Genomic DNA, 22,770 nt, shown 5'->3' on the forward strand with positions numbered 1-22,770 from the left:
CCAGCAACTGATCCCCCAGAGCAGCCCCAGCAGCAGAGGTGGCGGAAATGAGGTATCGCAGGGTCAGTGGTCAGCCAGAGTGTGGGCAGTGGACAGTGCTGAGAGGAGTTGGGCTGGCATGGGTGTGCAATGGAGAGGTAGAACATTGTAAGCAGGTGTACCCTGGGGATTATGGGCTTCAAATGTAGGCAAGAAATCTCCTAATAATGGGAGGGAATAAAAGCCAGAGGAATTTCAGTTTACTATGGATGCCAGTTGAGCTGAGTGGAACTCCCAGGCTGGTGGACCCCAGCAAGTTACACTGCTACCCTGAAAAGTGTGAACGATAATTGCACGTGGTTATATATGGGATATCTCTATTAATAAAATACAAACTTATCTGTGGGAAAGAGCCTTCATGTATGTAGCTTACCCTAAATTTGCCCAGAAAAAGTGTTGTGTAAGTTTGTGTGTGAATATAGAGAGAGGGTATACATGATAAAGTAAATAGGGTGAAACACAAACAGCAGGTGGATCTAGGTAAAGGCTATATTTGTGTTTATGAACTGTTTTTATTTTTACAATATTCTGTAAATTTTCAATTATTTCTAACCCCAAATAAATACAAGAATGACATGACAGTGTGACATCACATAATTAGGGGTTGGAAAAAAGCCATAGCAGGACAGGAGAGTATCCATCAGCTTCTCCAGGGGGTGGGGGTGTCAGGGACGGCTTCATGGTGAAGTTTCAGGAGAGACTGGAAGGATGATGACTTGACAGAGGTGTGTGAGGCCCTGGGGCATCTGACTGAGGTGGGAGCAGGACAGGCTGCAGGGGAGAACCGTGAGGTCCCGTCCATCCCCAGAGCCTGTTATGGAAGGGAGCCCTGTGTGAGTGTCACCTGTGTGCCCAGGAGTGCTGCCTCCTGCCCCTTCAGCCAGCCACACATTCCTTCTCCTTGCCTGGGCCTGAGGTTCTGCTGCTGCCAAGTCGCTTCAGTCATGTCCGACTCTGTGCGACCCCATAGACGGCAGCCCACCAGGCTCCCCCATCCCTGGGAATCTCCAGGCAAGAACACTGGAGTGGGTTGCCATTTCCTTCTCCAATGCATGAAAGTGAAGAGTGAAAGTGAAGTCGCTCAGTCGTGTCCGACTGCTAGCGACCACATGGACTGCAGCCCACCAGGCTCCTCTGTCCATGAGTTTTCCAGGCAAGAGTACTGGAGTGGGGTGCCATTTCCTTCTCCAGGGCCTGAGGCTCAGGAAGCTTCAAGGAAGAATGCTCAAGGGTGCGGCCTGCAGCCCAAAGTAGGCTGGGATGGGCGGGGCCCATATGTTCAGCACTTTAAGTACCTCAGACCTCCCTGCAGACCCAGGAGCTCTGAGACTCCTCCTGGTTGGGCGCTCTCAGCTCCTGGCACCTTTGAGGAAGGAAGCAGAGAGCTAGCTCCCTGTGCTGAGTCTGAGACAGGATCCCAGTGTGTGGGGAGCCACAATGCCAGCTCAGGTCTGGTCCTGGCCTTAAGGATGGGGAGTTTGAGAGAAAGGAGACTGTGGCCCCTTAAGGATTTGAAGGGTTGACTGGGGTGGGGTCTGTTCCAGGAGGTCCAGAGCACCCAGAATCCCTTCACTTTCCGTTTGAGTTTTCCTTACTCAGAGAGTTCAAAGAGAGAGGATGGAAGGGAGAGAAAGGATGAACCAGCCAATGACCTTGTGCATGTCCTTTCTACTTAGGGGACAGGAGTCAGGTTTTACTTCCTGCTGTTCCTGGCTGTGGCCACCAGAGGGCCGAGTGCAGGTAAGTCACTCAGGAGCAGCAGTTTCATCAGCTGAGATGTGCAGTGGAGCAGAGAGAGTAGAACCAGGTTGGATGCTGAAGTCCTGGACTAGAGGGGGAGTCATGGAGATGCAGAGAAGCCACACTTTGCAGCCAAATTGAGCTGTGGCCAGAGTGCTGATTGCTGGTGTCTCTGGATGTTTGGTCTGAAGCTAAGGCCTGTCCTGGGGCTCCATCTGTGCCTCTGTGCGGTTGAGGGGGCTCAGGGGAGCCATGGTGGTGAAGACTGGGCTTCCTTCTAGCTGCTCCTGCTCCTATGGCCTTGGCCTTGGGGTTCCCAGAGGGTGCTTGGTGGTCAGGGCTGTGTCCAGGGAACATCTTTCCCTAGTCTTCATCCTCAAAATTCCATTTATCACAGTAGGCATAATGAGAGTTTTTGTGTTTAATTGGTTGTGGAGAAGAATGCAAGTGTTGAGTATGTACTAGATTGTGGTCAGCTAGTCTTAGCAGAGAGAATCCTGACCTCTGGGGCCTCACAGCCTAGTGATGAGCCTGTGAAGTGGGAAGGGGCTAGGAGCCAATGGCCAGGAAGGCTGGTGTGAGCGGCATGAGACTGAGAATTATCCTCACATCCTCTAGCAGGGACACTTTCTATTGAGAAGGTTTGGGAGGAGGAAACATGTGCTCCTTACCTGTCTTTCCTTCCACGAAGCTGCAAGGAAATCAAAGAAAGGTGCCATAAAGCAGCTGGTGAGTAATAACCCAACTCAGCATCCTTTCCTTTTAACCACTTTTTAGCTAAACAGATCTTAGTCATGGAGATCAAGAGGGGGTGTGCCTACTGCTCCTGTCTGCTCTGACTCCAGCTTCCAGCCTAGGAGATTTCTATTGGGAATTTTGAGGCTTTTGGGTCCAGCCTAGTTGTCGGAGACATGATCTTCTGAACACAGGGAGAAGGTGGTGTTTCTGGTGAGTCTTAGCATGATGGCTGTAGCTGCAATGAGTGTAAGATTTTTCCCTGCTTGTAAGCTAAGAAGTTAGTCCTGCCCTAGTATCATAGATTCTGGTAGAAAACATGAGCCTCCAGAGGCAGAGACATAGAGCTTTATTCCTCACAATCACAGAAGTAGCCAGAGCATCAGCCTTTTCCTGTGCTGGTGTTCTGGGTCCCATCCCATCCAGTGATGTGAAAGGGCCAGGAGATATCTGCCCATGCAGTTTGTTTGCCAAGTGGCTCATAAATTGGGTTCGTCAAGCAAATGTAAGCCTTTTCGGATAAGACAGTTTATTTTCTCTGGGGCTGAGTACAAGGAAGAACTGTGCAGTTAGGGAATCTGAATCTCATATAATGGGCAGTGACCATGCCTGCCCTTATCTCTGAGTTGCAGAGGCCACATCCTGATGAGATGTTTCTGGCCTCTTCTGGCCATAAGAAGGCTCTATCCCAAGGGAGATACCATCTCTGTCTCCTAGGATGTTCGCTCTACAAAGTCTTTGAAAAGGTAGCGTGGAACAAAGGCAGTCAGTGTCCACAGAGAATTGTCCTCAACAAGCGGATATGTGTCGGAGCCTTCAGGATACATTTCTGACTTCCCAGAGTCTTTCTGGTTGTGAGTCTGAGATGGACCCTGTGCTCTCAGACAGGGGGTCTCTGGCTGGTTTCCTCTGCAGATGGCCTGTATCACCTCCGCACTGAGAATGGTGTCGTCTACCAGACCTTCTGTGACATGACCTCTGGGGGTGGTGGCTGGACCCTGGTGGCCAGCGTCCATGAGAACAACATGCGTGGGAAATGCACGGTGGGCGATCGCTGGTCTAGTCAGCAGGGCAACAAGGCTGACTACCCAGAGGGTGACGGCAACTGGGCCAACTACAACACGTTTGGGTCTGCAGAGGCCGCCACCAGCGATGACTACAAGGTACTGAGCACCCAGGTGGGAAAGGGTGGGAGCTGAGTGTGGCTGGAGCAGAGCATGTGGAAGGGAGGGTGGGAGATGGGGATGTGGACGTGGGGCTGGAGAAGAATAAAGATGGAAGTCCATATCTTGAATGACAAATTCCTCTCACCAAGGTTGTTTGTGTGGTGGGGTCTCATCGACTGCTGAAGGGAGGTGGGGTTGTGGGCACTGCTGGGCACCTGTTCCCTGGAGACCTGAGCTCTCAGCTGCACTGAGCACTGTGTGTGTGGGTCTTTGGCTGGTGGCACCTCCTGGGCTGTTCAGGCTGAGTGTGTGTCCCTCTGCAGAACCCTGGCTACTACGACATCCAGGCCCAGGACCTGGGCATTTGGCACGTGCCCAACAAGTCCCCCCTGCAGCAATGGAGGAAAAGCTCCCTGTTGAGGTACCACACCAACACTGGCTTCTTCCAGAGCCTGGGGCACAATCTGTTTGGACTCTACCAGGTACCTGGCGCTGCTCGCTGAGGGGGGGGGCACTACCTTTGGTGAGCTGAGAGTCAGGTGTTTGGGATGGGGAGTAAGTCTGCTCTGTCCATATCACTAAGGGCCTCTGCTTGGCTTTCTACTACCTCTGCGTCACTATGAACTAGTGTGCCGCCTCTTTCAGAGGAACTGTGAGCCAGGCAGGGGAAGAAGCCTAGGGGAGAGGATTGGGGCGGGTAGAGAGTGAAAAGGATAGGGGTTTTGAGGCTGGTTAGGGTCCTAGCTATGGGTGGCAAGGGGGAAATACACCAGTATTATTCATACTGATTCCTGAATAATGCCACATGAGGGTATAAAGCCTTTACTGCCCAGAATGGCAGTGTCTGTGTTGTCTTCCACAATGTGTATTTTGGGTCCCTGCAGAAATACCCAGTGAAATACGGAGCAGGGAATTGCTGGACTGACAACGGCCCAGCCGTTCCTGTTGTGTATGACTTTGGTGATGCTAAGAAAACTGCATCTTATTATTCACCATATGGTAGGGGTGAGTATCTGCTTCCAAAGCCCAGTTGTCAACCCTTCTCTGCACTCTCGGGGAAAGTGTAAATAAGAAAAGTTAATGATCCTTCAGTTCAGTTCAGTTCATTTCAGTCGCTTAATCATGTCTGACTCTTTGCTACCCCATGAATTGCAGCACGCCAGGCCTCCCTGTCCATCATCAACTCCCGGAGTTCACTCAAACTCACATCCATCGAGTTGGTGATGCCATCCAGCCGTCTCATCCTCTGTCGTCCCCTTCTCCTCCTGCCCCCAATCCCTCCCAGCATCAGAGTCTTTTCCAATGAGTCAACTCTTCGCATGAGGTGGCCAAAGTACTGGAGTTTCATCATTCCTTTCAAAGAACACCCAGGAGTGATCTTTTGTAACCCTAATAATCCTTAGCATTTATTAAACATGTACAATATGCCAAGCTGTTTTCTAGGAATGTGACATGAATTTTTGTTATATAACCATCATGAAAAACCTATAAGCTCAGGATTCTTAACTAATAACCCTTTTGGATTCTTTTCCCCCCTTCGTTTATTTATTTCTAATTTCCCCTTAGTTTGTTTGTTTATTTTAAACCAATACCATATTGTGTGGGTTTCTGCCGTACATCAACATGAATCAATCATAGGTATACATATGTCCCCTTCCTGTTGAACCTCCCACCCCATTCTACCCTTCTAGGATGTCACAGAGCCCTGGTTTGAGTTTCCTGAGTCACTGTAAGAATCTTACCATAGTTAAGAGCTAATTAATGTGTACAGGTGAGAACAACTTGCAAAGTAATGAGAAAAATTTGTTTTTGTTATGGTGGATAACTATTATTGTAAGAAGACCTTTTAAGCATGATAAAGCCACAGAACTTGTCTTTGGAGGGAAAATAAGAGTCATTTTACTTTAAAGTCATGGTAATTGGATGAGAAGTGTGCCAGCAGAGACCGATGGCTGCTTCTGATCATTGCTTATTCCTGCTGAACCCCTGGAGGTCTTCTTGCTGATATGTCAGTGGATCTCATTTCTCCTATGAGCCTTAGACAGACAAGTGACTTTTGTGAGCCTGAGCCTTGGTCTTCTTGCCCCAGATGGAGGGAGGGTCTCTTTGCTTTTTCAAGGCCAGGATGCATCAGCCACTGTTGAAAAGTGCTGTGCTCTATGCCCAGAGATTGGCTGTAAGCTGACCTGTTGATTTAGGGAATTCCTAGGCTGGTCAAAGGGAAGATATTTCCAGTTCGTCCTTTGAATCCTTGGCCTTTTCTCTGCCTCTTCTTTTCCAGAAGAATTTGTTGCAGGATTTGTCCAGTTCAGGGTGTTTAACAATGAGAAGGCAGCCAATGCCCTGTGTGCTGGGATAAGAGTCACTGGCTGAAACACTGAGCACGTGAGTTTGGGGAAGATCCCTGGCTTGTCCGGGTGAGTGTGTGTGTGTGTATGTTTGTGTGTGTGTGTGTACCTGTCTGGGGTGTTTGATGTGGCTTGCATTTTTACTCTTTTCTGGCATTTTGTAGACATAATTTTTAAATTGTAGCTATTATTATTTTTTTTAGCTATTATTTTTTAATCGAGATTGAGTTGATCTATAACATTATATTAGTTTCTGATATACAGAATAGTGATTCTATATTTTTATATATTATGAAATGATCACTGTAACAAGTCTAGCCAACACCCAGCACTACTCACAGTTGCAAATTCTTTTTTCTTGTGATGAGAAGTTTTAACATCTACTTTCTGAGTAACTTTTCAATGTATAGTATAGTCTTATGACTAGTGTCACCATACTGTACCTTACACCCCCAGGACTTACTTTATACATGAAATTCTGGAACATCACTGATGGTCCAGTGATTAGGACTCTGGAACTCCACTGTTGTTGTTGCTCAGTTGCTAAGTCATGTCCCTCTCTTTGTGACCCCATGAACTGCAGCATGCCAGGCTTCCCTGTCTTTCACTATCTTGCAGAGTTTGCTCAAGTTCATGTCCATTCACTCAGTGGTGCCATCCAATCATCTCATCCTCTATTGACCCCTTCTCCTCTTGCCCTCAATCTTTACCAGCATCAGGGTCTTTCCCAGTGAGTCAGGTCTTTGCATTAGGTGGCCAAAGTATTGGAACTTCAGCTTCAGCACCAATCCTTTCAATGAAAATTCAGGGTTGATTGCCTTTAGGACTGAGTGCTTTGCTCTCCTTACTGTCCAAGGGACTCTCAAAAGTCTTCTCCAGCATCACAGTTCAAAAGCATCAATTCTTTGCTTCTCAGCCTTCTTTATACTACAACTAGTACAACTCTCACATCCATAAATGACTACTGGAACAGGGACCTTTGTCGGCAAAGCGATCCTCTGCTTTTTAACACACTGTCTAGGTTTGTCATAGGTTTTCTTCCAAGGAGCAAGCGTCTTTTAATTTTGTGGCTGCCGTCACTGTCTGTAGTGATTATGGAGTCCAAGAAAATGAAATCTGACGCTGTTTCCACATTTTCCCTTCTATTTGCCATCAGGTGGTAGGATCAGATGCCATGGTCTTTGTTTTCTGAATGTTGAGTTTTAAGCCAGTTTTTCCACTCTCCTCTTTCCCCTTCATCAAGAGGCTCTTTAGTCCCTCTTCACTTTCTGCCATTAAAGTCGTATCAACTGTATATCTGAGTTTGTTGACATTTCTTCTGGCAATATTGATTCCAGCTTGTGCTTTATCTAGGCTTGCATTTTCATGAGGTACTGTCTGTATAACTTAAATAAGCAGGGTGACAACATACAGCCTTGATGTACCTCTTTCCCAATTTTGAACCAGTCCATTGTTCCATGTCCAGTTCTAACTGTGGCTTTTTGCCCTGCACACGGGTTTCTCAGGAGACAGGTAAGGTGGTCTGGTGTTCCCATTTCATTAAGAATATTTCACAGTTTGTTGTGATCCACAGTAAAGGCTTTAGCATAGTCAATGAAGCAGCAAAAAAAAAATTTTTTTTTAATTGCCTTGCTTTCTATGATCCAGCGTATATTGGCAATTATCTCTGCTGCTTCTGCCTTCTCTAAATCCAGCTGTATATCTCTGGAAGTTCTCAGTTCTCATACTGCTGAAGCCTAACTTGAAGGATTTTGAGCGTATTTTGCTGGCATGTGAAATGAATGTAATTGTATGGTAATTTGAACATTCTTTGGCACTGCCTTTCTTTGGGATTTGAATAAAAACTCACCTTTTCAGTTGTGTGGCCACTGCTGAATTTTCCAAATTTGCTGGTATAATGAGTGCAGCATTCTAACAGCATCATCTTTTAGGATATGAAATAGGTCAGTAGGAATTCCATCACCTCCAACTTTGTCTGAAGTGATGCTTCCTAAGGCTCTGAAGGCTTTATATGTCTCCTTGCTATTCTTTGGAACTCCGCATTCAAATGGGTATATCTTTCCTTTTCTCCTTTGCCTTTTGCTTCTCTTCTCTTCTCAGCTATTTGGAAGGGCTCCTCAGACAACCATTTTGCCTTTGCATTTCTTTTTCTTTGGGATGGTTTTGGTCACCACTTCTGGTAAAGGTTTCGAACCGCCATCCATAGTTCTTCAGGCACTCTATCAGATCTAATTCCTTGAATTTGTTTGTCACTTCTGCTGTATAATCATAAAGGATTTGATTTAGGTCATACCTGAATGGCCTAGTGGTTTTCCCTCCTTCTTCAATTTGAGCCTGAATTTTGCAATAAAGAGCTCATGATCTGATCATGATCAGCTCCATGTCTTGTTTTTGCTGAGTGTATAGAGCTTCTCCACCTTTGGCTGCAAAGAAGATAATCAGTCTGATTTTGGTACTGACCATCGGGTGATGTCCACGTGCAGAGCTGTCTCTTGTGTTGTTGGAAGAGAGTGTTTGCTATGATGAGTGCGCTCCCTTGGGAAAACTCTGTTAGCCTTTGCCCTGCTTCATTTTGTACTCCAAAGCCAAACTTGCCTATTATTGCAGGTATCTCTTGACTTCCTACGTTTGCATTCCAGTCCCATGATGAAAAAAACATCTTTTTTTGGTTTTAGTTTTAAGAAGTCTTGTAGGTCTTCATAGAATCATTCAACTTCAGCTTCTTCTTAGTGGTTGGAAGATAGACGTGGATTGCCGTGATGCTGAATGAATTGCCTTGGAAATGAAATGAGATCTTTCTGTCATTTTTGAGATTGCACCTAAGTACTGCATTTCAGACTCTTCTGTTTACTCTGAGGTCTATTCTATTTCTTCTAAGGGATTCTTACCCACAGTAGTAGATATAATGGTCATCTAAATTAAATTCTCCTATTCCCATCCATTGGAGAAGGCAATGGCACCCTGCTCCAGTACTCTTGTCTGGAAAATCCCATGGATGGAGGAGCCTGGTAGGCTGAAGTCCATGGGGTCACTGGGAGTCGGACACGACTGAGCGACTTCATTTCACTTTTCACTTTCCTGCCTTGGAGAAGGAAATGGCAACCCACTCCAGTGTTCTTGCCTGGAGAATCCAAGGGACGGGGGAGCCTGGTGGGCTGCCGTCTATGGGGTCGCACAGAGTCCGACAAGACTGAAGCGACTTAGCAGCAGCAGCAGCAGCATTCCCATCCATTTTAGTTCACTGATTCCTAAAATGTCCATGTTCACTCTTGTCATCTCCTGTTTGACCACATGGACCTAACATTTCTGCTTCCTATGCAATGTTGTTCTTTACAGCATCGAGCTTTGCCTTCACCACCAGATACAACCACAGCTGGGTGTCATTTCCGCTTTGGCTCAGCCTCTTCATTCTTTCTGGAGCTATTTCTCCATCTTCTCAATAGTATATTGGCCAGCTTCCGATCTCGGGGGGGGTGCGGTTCGTCTTTCAGTGTTATGTCTTTTTTCTTTTTCATACTGCTCATGGTGTTCTCAAGGCAAGTTACCGAAGTGGTTTGCCATTCCCTTCTCCAGTGGACCACGTTTTTCAGGCCCTAATTAGCAGGGACACGTGCTTTAGCCGCTCAGCGGAGCTGGATGACATGCTTAGTGCCCTGGCCGTCCTACTGCTAGTCCACATTGAACGTTTAAACCTTCACGGGCCATCAGACGTTGGTCAGTACGTGGCTGGGGGTTGAGGCAAAGGCCCTTCTGAAGTGGTGGGTCCGGAGAAGGCTGGAGCTGATGCTGGAGGACTCCCAGGAGCAGAGGGCACTTGCCTTCACCTCTGCCGATGGCCACCCAGGAGCCGATCCACCCTGGAGCCAAGAGTCCATCATGGTGCTGATCCACTGCTTGCATCTTCATATTTATATTCCTAATGGTTTGAAGATCAATTTCCCACTGTAGGGGGCCCAACTGAATCCCTAGTTGGGGAGCTGAGATCTGTAACATGTGTGGCATGAACAGGAAAAATGAACTGAAAGTTTATACCTTTAGACCACTGGACATAATTTACTGTTTTGAAGTTCAATTTATGTATATTCTCATATATGATTAGCATTTTTATGTTGTGTTTAAGAAATATTTCTGTTTGTTGAGGTCACAAAGACATTCTCAAATATTCTTAGTAAATTCTAGAAGCTTTAGGTTTTTGTTGTTTTTCCAGTCTTGTAGAAGAGAACACCATAGGCATGTTGGGTGGAGACTGTCTTTGATGGGTATTTTGTGACTGGAGGGGCAGGAAGAAGAGGGTGTCAGAAATATAGAGGGGAGAACATTCACTTAGGCCCTTTTCATTTCTTGCCAGTCAGTCTAAGGTGTGTGACCCTGAAGGACGTCTTCATGTCCCCCCTCAAATATGTTTGCCCATTTGTCAGTCAAAGTGAGACAACCGTGTCCTCATGAAAGAGCCCTTAGGTTATGATTCTGAGGATAAAGCAGGTGTGGGCCCTGGGAGTGGGGTGGGACGTGTCGCCCCCTACACTGGCTTCCATGGAGCCTTATCGTGTTCATTAGTGCTCATTTGCATGTACCCTTGCAAGCACTGATTCCATAAAAATACATGATAGAGCACCCACAAAGTGCTCGATATTAGACATGCACAGCTGACAGTCATTTTAAGGAAATCAGACTGAATGGGATGGAGACAGAAGTGCACGGTTGCAATGTGGTGTCACCTGTGATAGCAACATAAACAAGGGGCCTGGGGAACAAAATGTAGGAGCTTCTACCTCTAATGATGGCACATAGCTGATTCTCCAAGTTGGGGACATTTTTGTTGAATCTCAAAAGCTGTGTGTAGAGCTCAGCAAGTAACAAGGGCAGAAAGATGCCTGTCTAGCATGAGTGACTAACATTTTCAGAATCACTGGTGTTTGAGAGACCATGGGGGTGTTGAAGGGCCCTTGAGCTGTTGTTTGCTTTTGGAGCATCTCGTGCATTTAGGTAGAAGCAGGAGCAGAAGCTGGAAATACCTACAGGAAGCAGGGTAAGCAGGGACATTTCCATTCTGTTCAGGATGTAGATTTCATGTTATAGAAGATGTGACTCTTCAGAGGATTTTGAACAGAGGAGTGACCTGATCAGCTTTGATGTTTCTATAATGATGTATAGCCAGGTGGAGGACATGGATCCAAGAGCAGGGAAATTAGGGGCAGGGAGGTAGTGAGGCAGGTGTAAAGATGCAGATGTGAAATGCTGAGGACCCGAGCCAGGGTGTTCAAGGCCAGTAAGAGAAAGAATTAGTTTTGTTTTGCTCAACTGGCATGTTAGATCTAGAGATATGTAGATGGAGACATGTGGCTGCAGTTGCCTATGGGGTTTCAAGCTCAGAAAATATGGACCTGACTTCCGAGATTTAGGAGTTTCTTGACAATGTATGATTATGCTGATACTAGCAAAAGGCATGGGAGAAGATGAGCCATCATCAGGAGACTGGTGTGGCCAGAACCGTGGGGAATAGCATTTGGGAGAATCAGTTGAGGGAAAAGGGTGAGGTAAAAGGCCTGAGAATAAAGATGAAGCAAGGTAGAAAGGAATTCAGGAAAGAACATGATTTCAGAGTCCACTGGAGGGAGGATTTCTGGCAGGGGATTGGTCTAGGCCAAGTAGGAGGAGGACCAAAGATTCCAGGGGATTTAAAGATTAAGATTTCTGTGGTGTCCACAGCCAACCCCTCACTGTGTCTTCTCCCTGCCCCCCAGCACTGCATCGGTGGAGGAGGATTCTTCCCAGAGGGCAATCCCGTGCAGTGTGGGGATTTCTCTTCCTTTGACTGGGATGGATACGGAACTCACCGGGGTTCCAGCTCCAGCCGGGAGATCACTGAGGCAGCTGTGCTCCTGTTCTACCGCTGAGACCTGAGTGTATGAGACGTGGAACCCAGCTCCTAAGCCCAGAAACTTAGAGATGGAAAGATGTTTCCATTTTCTCCAACAACGAAAGGAGAGTAAATTACGTCATTTGTGACTCTTGTTTTTTTGAATTCTTTTTACAAATTGTCTGACACCTGGAAGATGTATTAAAATAATGCCTCTTATTCTGGTGACTTTTGATTTACTTTCTGAGTTGGGAACTTCTAGTCTCAGGTCCCAGAACACAAGTTTGCCCCTCTTTGTAGGCAAATCCTGAGTAAGACTGAGGAGCAAGGGAAAGTTTTTCTCCCTAATTTTTCCTACCATATTGTTATTGGCTAGTCAAATCAAGCTCTCAAAGGAAACATAATGAAGAAAAGATGACTATTATTTAGATTCTGTAGGAAAAAAGTTGGGTAGTTGAGACTACCCATTTCCTTGATTTCTGTAGCTTTGACAGTTAAGACATTGTCCCTAAAATGATTCTAGTATGAATTGCAATGTGTGTGTGTTGGGGAGTGTTGTCTCAGCTCCAAGAATGTGTGTGTGTTGGGGAGGGTTGTCTCAGCTCCAAGAAATGTTCTGATAACTAGGTGGAGGTCCTACATTTCAACTCAATGTTGACCCAATCTACTATGAGAAATCCCCAGATCCCACATGTGAATGGCTCAGTCCTGTACATCTGCCCCTTGGATCCCCCACTTCAACACCAGTTGGAAGTCTGGAAGGACCAGCTATATATTTGAGGGTCCAGTGAATCCCTCCTTTGGTTCAACTCATTTGTTAGAGTGTTTCACAGAACTCAGAAACAACTGGTGATTGATTTATTATAAAAAGATAAAATTGGGAACTGCCCTATGTAAGAGATGCTTAGGGTACAGTATGGGGACAGTGTAAGGAGATTCCATGCCCTCTCAGCCTATCACCAACCCCGATTCTCCCATCTGTTCTCCAATCCAGAAACCCTCTGAACCCACTTCTTTGGGTTTCTTTTCTTTTTCTTTTTTAAGAAAGGCTTCATTACATAGGCATGATTGATTTAATCATTTACCAGGGCAATTGTTTCCATCTCCAGCCCTTCTTCCCTCCCGGAGGGTCAGGGTTTGTAGTACTGATAGTTCTAACCCTTTAATCATGTGGTTAGTCACCTCGCAACCAGCCTACCTCCTTACTGCTACTGCTAGGTCACTTCAGTCGTGTCCGACTCTGTGGGACCCCATGGATGGCAGCCCACCAGGCTCCCCCGTCCGTGGGATTCTCCAGGCAAGAACATGGAATGGGTTGCCATTTCCTTCTCCCAATGCAAGAAAGTGAAAAGTGAAAATGAAGTCGCTCAGTCATGTCCGACTCCCAGCGACCCCACGGACTGCAGCCCACCAGGCTCCTCCGTCCATAGGATTTTCCAGGCAAGAGTACTGAAGTGGGGTGCCATTGCCTTCTCCGCTACCTCCTTAGGTGTGATCCAAAAGTTACTTCATTCACATAACACAAGAAACCTTTTTGTTTGTTTGTTTTTTGCTCTGATCACTTAAGAAATCCAAGAGTTTTAGGAACTCAGTGCCAGAAACAGGATGAAAACAAAATTGCCACTTAGTGTAAAGCAGTATCACACTCCCCAAGGATGTGAATGGCAGGATCTGGGCTCCCGTCTTCAGTTGCTTACTCAACAGCAGAGCTACACATTGAATTAGGTCTCAGTGCATCATCTGTACAATGCGAATTCGATGACAACAGCTCTGGCTATGAGCATAGTGCAGACATTTTATTCTACTTTGTTCAAAAGGCAAATCTGATCATAACTTTCCTCACCTCCCATTACTGTACTCTTTCTCCATTGCTCCTTGTGGATTAGAGCAGTGATTCTCAAATAGGGTGGGAGATGGAGGAGGTGCAGGTGCTGTTGTCTCTCAGGAGGACTGCCAGATTTAGCAAATAAAAACATAGGAGACTCACCTACAGTTTATTTCAGATAAAGAATGAGTAATGTTTTTAGTATAAATGTGTTTCCCACAATATTTACCTGGAGACCCTACCCTCAGCAAACACCTGGGAACATTTGGAGACATTTTCATGCCTGGGAGGTGATGTTGTAGGGCTGGAGTGCCACTGGATAGAGGCCATGGCTGCTGGGAAACACCATCCTTGCACAGGACCCCTCCCTCAAATGGAGAGTGATGTGATCTGCAATGTGAGTAGTGTGTTGAGAAACCCTGGACACAGGACTTGCTTTATTTGTAGAGTATTGACATTCTGCGTTTCTGAACATTTGTAGCTGAGGGCAAAAAGAAAAATTTAAGAAAATGTGTTTAATTTAAACATTTCACAAAAATCTATTTCATTATTGGCCTCAAGTATTTAATAATTTTATGCATTCATGTTGATGAAATGGAAATTCATATTCTAAGAGAAGTCAAGAAAATTTAAGCTTAGAAATTTCTCCACCCCTTGGCCTCCTTGGTCTCCTCTACTGTGCCTTGTGTATCTGCCTTATGCATCCACCAAGCCTCTGTATTGGCAGAAATACTTGCTCAGTCATCAAGAGCACCATTCTCCTAGCACCAAGGCAACTCCTTAATAGGCAACATTCCTTCTTGAACTCATTAGAGGTCACCATGGCCCATCATTTTGTACTTAGAGATCAGGATTTTATAGACTCTGTACATCTTTTAATGTACAGCCGTCTATCTCATAAACCTAGATAGGACTTCCCTGGTGGGCCAGTGGTAAAGAATCTGCCAGCCAGTGCAGAGGACATGGGTTTGATCCCTGCTCCAGGAAGATTTCACTTGCTGTGGGGCAATTAAGCCACGTGCCATGACTACTGAGCCCAAGCGCTGGAACCTGGGAGCTGTACCTTCTGAGCCTGAGTGCCACAACTATTGAAGCCCGTGTGCTCCAGAGCCGAGGCTGTGCAACCCGAGCAGCCACCACAGTGAGAAGCCTGTGCACCACCACTGGAGAGCAGCCTCCACTCGCTGCGGCTGGAGAAGGCCTGCGAGCAGCAGCCAGGGCGCAGCACAGCCAGAACACGTAATAAATGAAAAGAGAAAACCTACGTAACTAGGCGTGGGCCTCTAAGTGGGAGAACAGTCCTTGGAGCTTTTTGAGAGGCTGTTCCTGGGTTACCATCCTCAGTTTAATTTGAATAAAACTCCATTTCTTTCATAGATCATCGAATTAATTTCTTCATTGACTGGAATGCATAGGTGACTGGAGGACTGCAGCCTTGGCAACTAGATAGATAATTTCTATTTAGCTGGACAGCCAGTGTACTTAAAATTGTCCACACTTCTAAAATACAGCTCTTTTGTAGATTATCCTTTGTTGTGGTGACTGGGGATCAGGAGAGGGAGAACGAAGCCTACTGGTCACTGGGGAATTGTATCAAGACCCATCTTCTGATATCTCTTCCTAGAGGTTTCTACATTTAGATAAACTTCCCACCCCAGAGAAACTCCAAGTTTATGGCCTCCGACAGTAATGCTCTTCCTGTTTACCAGAAGACACGTCAGCTTCACACCAGACACACTGTCTAAATGAATCTCATACCATTTGAACCAGAATTGTTGACTTTTGCAGAAACAGAAGTAATGGGATCCAACTGACATTTAGCTGGAATACCCAAATGAGTGCAGCTGATGCCTAATATCCAAGCAACATTCACTTGACTGTCAAGATCTTCGTATTCTTTGTTAAACTGATCCTCCAAATTCCGTCCCCTGAATCACTCCCTAGCATGCAGGTGGACGACCCAGTCCTGTAATGCACTGCAAGTTATTCCTTGTCAGGTTGGATTTGGCACTGTACCAGGTCATGGGCTGGAACCCAGCAAGCCAGCCCTCACAGTCAAAACAGCCCTCACCATCAAAGAGAGCTGAACCGTGGATTGCAGGTCCAGCAAAATCCAAATTGATATCACAGCCAAGGTTTATTGGCTCTCTCTTGTAAGAAGACTTGATTTTACCATTTTTCTTTACTGTGTTAGTGAGAGAAGGTAGTACCACACTCAGATCCAAGCCTTGACAAATCTGGTCTTCATTTTAATTCAAGTCTGCTCTCAGAGTGTTATCAGTGTTGCACTGTTCTGTGGTAGATCATACAGTATAGGTATTTGGTTCTAAGCTGCCAGGCACTTGACCCGTGTCTGTGTTAGATGATGTTGAGAATGTTGTGTCAGTGCATGATTTGTTTTCCCATCCAGACAACCCCAAACCAGTCCTCCCTTGGAAATGTCCCTGGCAGATTTTCCAGTGTCACCTCATGACAGAGGAGTACACATCATTTACACACAGCTCAGTGTGTAGGTCTCAATGGCAAGACTGTGAGAAGAAATCATCTGGTGTCTACTGAGGGCGAGCTGCAGCCACAGCTGAGGCCGTGGGCTTGTTAAGGGTTGGGCGGCAGCCATCTTGGCTGGAGGGTGAAGTGAAAGCCTTGTGGTTGCTCTTGGCTAAACCTGATTTGTATGGTAGTTGATCAGCCACAATTCATGTACAGTTGACCCTTGAACTATGTGTGGGTTGTGGGCCAACTCTCCTCACAGTCTAATATCTACATATAAATTATAGTTGATCATCTGTACCCATAGTACCTCCATATCTGAGGTTCCTCTGTGTTTGTGGCTAACATCTGCAGATTCAATGAGTCACAAATTATGTAGTCCATATTATTTACTATTGGACAATAAATCCACATGTAAGTAGACCAGCCTAGTTCAAACCTGCTTTGTTCCAGGGTCAAATGCATTTCCCTCCCTAGTATCTGCGCTTTTTGTCTCCTCTTTATTAAATCTTTGTTCCTTACTAGCTCATTCCTGATTTTCTTTACTCCTCATTTATTTTTCATTTCTCTACTTATTTTTATTACTTCTTGCCTTATTTCTCTCTCCTCATGTCAAGGTGTTGCTGAACCAAGATTGACTTTTATGCCTTGTGTGTAGAAAAACCTGTCTTCTGACACAGGGTTGCAGTGAAAGAAAATGCAGCATTTACTGTAGGTGACAGCAACCATAAGTTCATTTTCTAAGTCTGTCTCTTCCTATTTTGTAAATAAGTTCATTTGTATAATTTCTTTTTTTGTTCAGTTCAGTTCAGTTGCCCAGTCATGTCCGACTCTTTGCGACCCCATGAATTGCAGCACGCCAGGCCTCCCTGTCCATCACCAACTCCTGGAGTTCACTCAGACTCACGTGCTTTGAGTTAGTGATGGCATCCAGCCATCTCATCCTCTGTCTTCCCCTTCTCCTCCTGCCCCAATCCCTCCGAGCATCACGGTCTTTTCCAATGAGTCAACTCTTTGCATGAGGTGGCCAAAGTACTGGAGTTTCAGCTTTAGTATCAGTCCTTCCAAAGAACACCCGAGAGTGATCTCCTTTAGAATGGACTGGTTGGATCTACTTGCTGTCCAAGGGACTCTCAAGAGTCTTCTCCAACACCACAGTTCAAAACCTTCAATTCTTAGATATAATGGTCATCTGAGTTAAATTCACCCATTCCAGTCCATTTTAGTTCACTGATTCCTAGAATGTCGACGTTCACTATTGCCATCTCCTGTTTGACCACTTCCAATTTGCCTTGATTCATGGACCTTACATTCCAGGACTTGGTGATGGACAGGGAGGCCTGGCATGCTATGATTCATGGGGTCACAAAGAGTCGGACACAACTGAGCAACTGAACTGAACTGATAGGTGCATGAGCTTATTTCTGGGTTTTCTATCCTGTTCCATTGAACTATATTTCTATTTTTGTGCCAGTACCGTACTGTTTTGATGACTGTAGCTTTGTAGTATAGTCTGAAATCAGGGAGCTTGATTCCTACAGTTCCATTTTTCTTTTGTCAAGATTGCTTTGGCTATTTGGGGTCTTACGTGTTTCCATATAACTTTTGAAACTTTTTTTGGTTCTAGTTCTGTGAAAACTGCCATTGGTAATTTGATAGGGGTTGCTTTGAATCTGTAGATTTCCTTGAGTAGTACAGGCATTTTGCGAATGTTGATTCTTCCAATCCATGATCATACTGTATCTTTCCATCTGTTTATGTCTTCTTTGATCTTTTTCATCAGCATCTTGTAGTTTTTGAAACACAGGTTTTTGTCTCCTTAGGTAGGTTTATTCCTAGGTATTTTATTCTTTTTGATGCAATGATAAATGGAATTGCTTCTTGAGTTTCTCTTTTTGATCTTTTGCTGTTAGTGTATAAAAATACAATAGATTTCTGTGTGTTATTTTGTAGCCTGCAACTTTAGCAAATTCACTGATGAGCTCTAGTAGTTTTCTGATAGTATCTTTAGGATCTTCTCTGTAGAGTATCATGTCCTCTGCAAAAATTGACAGTTCAACTTCTTTTCCAATTTGGATTCCCTTTACTTCTTTTTCTTCTCTGATCGCTATAGCTAACTTCCAAAACTGTGCTGAATAAAAGTGGTGAGAATGGACATCCATGTCCTGTCTTGTCTTCTTCCTGATCTCAGAGGGAATGCTCTCAGCTTTTCACCACTGAGTATGATGCTAGCTCTAATTCAAGAAAATTAGAGATAGCAAGGGAACATTTCAAGAAAAGAGGGGCAGAAGGACAGAAATACACAGGACAGAAATGGTATGGACCTAACAGAAGCAGAAGATATTAAGAAGCAGAGGCAAGAATACACAGAAGAAGTATACAGAAAAGATATTAAGAAGCAGAGGCAAGAATACACAGAAGAAGTATACAGAAAAGATCTTCATGACCCAGATAACCACGATGGTGTGATCACTCACCTACACCCAGACATCCTGGAATGTGAAGTCAAGTGGGCCTTAGGAAGCATCTCTATGAACAAAGCTAGTGGAGGTGATGCAATTCCAGCTGAGCTATTTCAAATCCTAAAAGACAATGCTGTGGAACTGTTGACTTAATATGCCAAAATTTGGAAAACCCAGCAGTGGCTGCAGGACTGGAAAAGGTCAGTTTTCATTCCAATCCCAAAGAAAGGCAATGCCAAAGAATGCTCAAACTACCGCCCAATTGCTCCCATCTCACATGCTAGTAAAGTAATGCTCAAAATTCTCCAAGCGAGGCTTCAACAATACGTGAACCATGAACTTCCAGATGTTCAAGATGGATTTAGAAAAGGCAGAGGAACTGGAGATCAAATTGCCAGTATCCGTTGGATCATTGAAAAATCAAGAGAATTCCGGAAAAATATCTATTTCTGCTTTATTGACTATGCCAAAGCCTTTGACTGTGTGTGAAAGGTTGTTGTTGAATCACGCAAAGATGCCAGGATTCTTGGCCTCCGGAGGAGAAGAATTCAATCCGGGGCCAGAGACGAGGCTTGATCGCTCAGAGCTTTTGTGGAATAAAGTTTTATTAAAGTATAAAGGAGATAGAGAAAGCTTCTGACATAGGCATCAGAAGGGGGCAGAAAGAGTCCCCCCCCTGCTAGTCTTCAGCTGGGTGTTATATAGTCTCTAGCAGTCTGTTAATGAAAGAAAGGAACGTCTTAAAATTCAGAATGGCACCAGGCCCCTCACCCATAAGATGCATTTTGGGATAATCTTAGCACCCAATGGTTCATCCTAGGCCATAAAATGATGAGCTTGAATCTTGAAGAAGGGCAGATCACCATACAAATAGTTTCATTTACATAGATTAGGGGAACAATATCTGAATATAACATACTGGTTTGTCAAGTAGGTTCTGAGCCAAGAGGCAGAACCGACTTGAAGACAGAGTTTGGGGTAAATGCATAGCACATTAGCATAGCTTGAGACAAACATTTCCATAAGACAAAGGCATTGGTTAACTCAAGGTTTGAGAATAGTTAACTTCAGGTGAAACCAGATGTCATTATGGCAACACAGTATTTTAAGAGAAACCTCCTTTTAAATGTGTATAGAGAAGGAAAAAATATCGGTAGTTTGTTTCCTCCTGCCACTTCAGAGAGATAAAAATGTCTGACACTTGCAGGCTATTTCCTCTGTTTGGAGACCCCTGGCCTTCCTGCCTGTTACCCTCTCATGTGGATCATAATAAACTGTGGAAAATTCTGAAAGAGATGGGAATACCAGACCATCTGACCTGCCTCTTGAGAAATCTGTATGCAGGCCAGGATTCAACAGTTAGAACTGGACATGGCACAACAGACTGGTTCCAAATAGGGAAAGGAGTACATCAAGGCTGCATATTGTCACCCTGCTTATTTAACTTATATGCAGAATACATCATGAGAAATGCTTAGCTGGATGAAGCACAAGCTAGAATCAAGATTGCTGGGAGAAATATCAATAACCTCAGACATGCAGATGACATCACTCATGGCAGACAGTGAAGAAGAACCAAAGAGCCTCTTGATGAAAGTGAAAGAGGAGAGTGAAAAAGTTGGCTTAAAGCTCAACATTCAGAAAACGAAGATCATGGCATCCGGTCCCATCACTATATGGCAAATAGATGCAGAAACAGTGGAAACAGTGTCAGACTTTATTTTTTTGGGCTCCAAAATCACTGCAGATGGTGACTGCAGCCATGAAATTAAAGGACGCTTACTCCTTGTAAGGAAAGGTGTTGTAGCCACACTTTCCGGGAAACAAACTCACTCAGAAGGACAATGCAGATAGTGGAGTGCAGCTTATTACACCAGTGGGCCGAAGGCAGAGTGTCCTCTTAGCCAAGGACCCCGACCAGCATTTGTGAAAATCTTTTTTACCCCATGTGTTCGTGTCTGAACCCACCACTCCAAATTCCTTGAGACTTACATAAACCAAGGAAAATACAATCCCAATAACCCCATCATTCTCGTGCTATGTGCTCATGTGCTCAAACAGTCAAACAATTAGCCAATAATCAATAAATCTGAGGTTACACTCTGATAGGTACAGAAAAATTTATGGCCTATCTGGAGGAAGGGATGATTAGTGTATGTTTTCTCTTAGGTGATGAGTAACCTAGATACGATCTTCAAGGTTCCCCTGTCTGGAGGGGGGTCTTATCCTTCTGTGGTTGTTTTCATAGGCACTAAACACAGAGTTCAGAGTCCATTGGAAAGGTGGCCGAGCATGATCAGCATGAAGAGGCCTAAGATGGGGTCCAGGCCCTATGAATTCCTTCTTCATTATGACCAACCTAGATAGCATATTCGGAGAAGGCGATGGCACCCCACTCCAGTACTCTTGCCTGGAAAATCCCATGGATGGAGGAGCCTGGTGGGCTGCAGTCCATGGGGTTGCGAAGAGTTGGATGCGACTGAGTGAGTCCCCTGTCACCTTTCACTTTCATGCATTGGAGAAGGAAATGGCAACCCACTCCAGTATTCTTGCCTGGAGAATCCCAGGGACGGGGGAGCCTGGTGGGCTGCCGTCTATGGGGTCACACAGAGTTGGACACAACTGAAGTGACTTAGCAGCAGCAGCAGCAGATAGCATATTAAAAAGCAGAGATGTTACTTTGCCAGCAAAGGTCCATCTAGTCAAGGCTATGGTTTTTCCTGTAGTCATATATGGATGTGAGAGTTGGACTATAAAGAAAGGTGATCACTGAAGAATTGATGCTTTTGAACTGTGGTGTTGGAGAAGACTCTTGAGAGTCCCTTGGACAGCAAGGAGATCCAACCAGTCCATTCTAAAGGAGATCAGTTCTGAATATTCATTGGAAGGACTGATGCTGAAGCTGAAGCTCCAATACTTTGGCCACCTGATGGGAAGTCACTCCTTGGAAAAGACCCTGATGGTGGGAAAGATTGAAGATTGGAGGAGAAGGGGATGACAGAGGATGAGATGGCTGGATGGCATCACTGACTCAATGGATATGAGTTTGAGTAAACTCTGGGAGTTGGTGGTGGACAGGGAGGCGTGGCGTGCTGCAGTCCATGGGGTCGCAAGGAGTTGGGCAAGAATGAGCAAGTGAACTGAATTGATGATGCTAGCTGTAGGTTTGTCATATACGACCTTTATTATGTTGAGCTGTGTACCCTCTAGGCCCACTTCCTGGAGAGGTTTTTTTTTTTTTTTTTTTTTTTATCATAAATGGGTGCTGAGTTTTGTCGACAGCCTTTTCTGCATCTATTGAGATGATCATGTGGTATTTTTCAAATTGTTGATATGGTGTATCACATTAACTGATATGTGGTTGTTGAAAGTTTCTTGCATCCCTGGGATGAATCCCACTTGATTATGGTGTATGATCTTTTTAACGTATTGTTGGATACAGATTGCTAGTATTTTGTTGAGGATTTTTACATCTATCTTCATCAGTGATATTAGCCTGTAATTTTCTTTTTTTTTGTGGTATCTTTGTCTGGTTTTGGTATAACGGTGATGGTGGCCTCATGAAATGAATTGGGAAGTTTTCCTTTCTCTGCAACTTTTTGGAAGAGTTTCAGAGGGATAAAGGTTTGATAACTCTTCCCTAAATGTTTGATAAAATTCACCCGTGAAGCCGTCAGGTTGTAGACTTTTGTTTGTTGGGAAGTTTTCAATCATGGTTTCAATTTCCGTGCTTGGTCTGTTCATATATTTTCTATTTCTTACTGGTTCAGTCTTGGGAGACTGTACCCTTCTAAGAGCTTGTCCATTTCTTCCAGGTTGTCCATTTTATTGGCATACAGTTGTTCACAGTAATCTGTTATTCTTGGTATTTCTATGGAGTCAGTTGTAACTTAACCGTTTTCATTTCTAATTTTACTGACCTGAGTCCTCTCCCTTTTTTTCTTGATGAGTCTGGCTAAAGGTTTATCAGTCTGGTTTATCTTTTCAGAGAACCAGCTTTTAGTTTCGTTGATCTTTGCAATTGTTTTCTTTCTCTATTTCATTTATTTCTACTCCGATATTTACGATTTCCTTCCTTCTACTAATTTTAGGTTTTGTTTGTTCT

The 22,770-nt window shown here is 44.8% G+C and overlaps 1 protein-coding gene and 1 pseudogene across 1 annotated transcript; one reads left to right on the forward strand and one right to left on the reverse strand.

The window, feature by feature from the left end:
- Window positions 1-47: 47 nt before the first annotated feature.
- On the forward strand, window positions 48-12,072 carry LOC100336682 (intelectin-2). Its single transcript, XM_059884944.1, is given in 8 exon segments — window positions 48-137; window positions 1,584-1,779; window positions 2,398-2,508; window positions 3,430-3,677; window positions 4,004-4,162; window positions 4,565-4,685; window positions 5,962-6,065; window positions 11,773-12,072. Coding segments are annotated over 8 exon segments (1,182 nt in total). The 3' UTR covers window positions 11,926-12,072.
- A 3,186-nt stretch (window positions 12,073-15,258) lies between these two features.
- On the reverse strand, window positions 15,259-16,508 carry LOC112446059 (voltage-dependent anion-selective channel protein 2-like; annotated as a pseudogene).
- Between the last annotated feature and the right edge of the window lie 6,262 nt (window positions 16,509-22,770).

The sequence above is a fragment of the Bos taurus genome, chromosome 3, assembly GCF_002263795.3.
Source record: "Bos taurus isolate L1 Dominette 01449 registration number 42190680 breed Hereford chromosome 3, ARS-UCD2.0, whole genome shotgun sequence".
Taxonomy (NCBI): Eukaryota; Metazoa; Chordata; class Mammalia; order Artiodactyla; family Bovidae; genus Bos; species Bos taurus.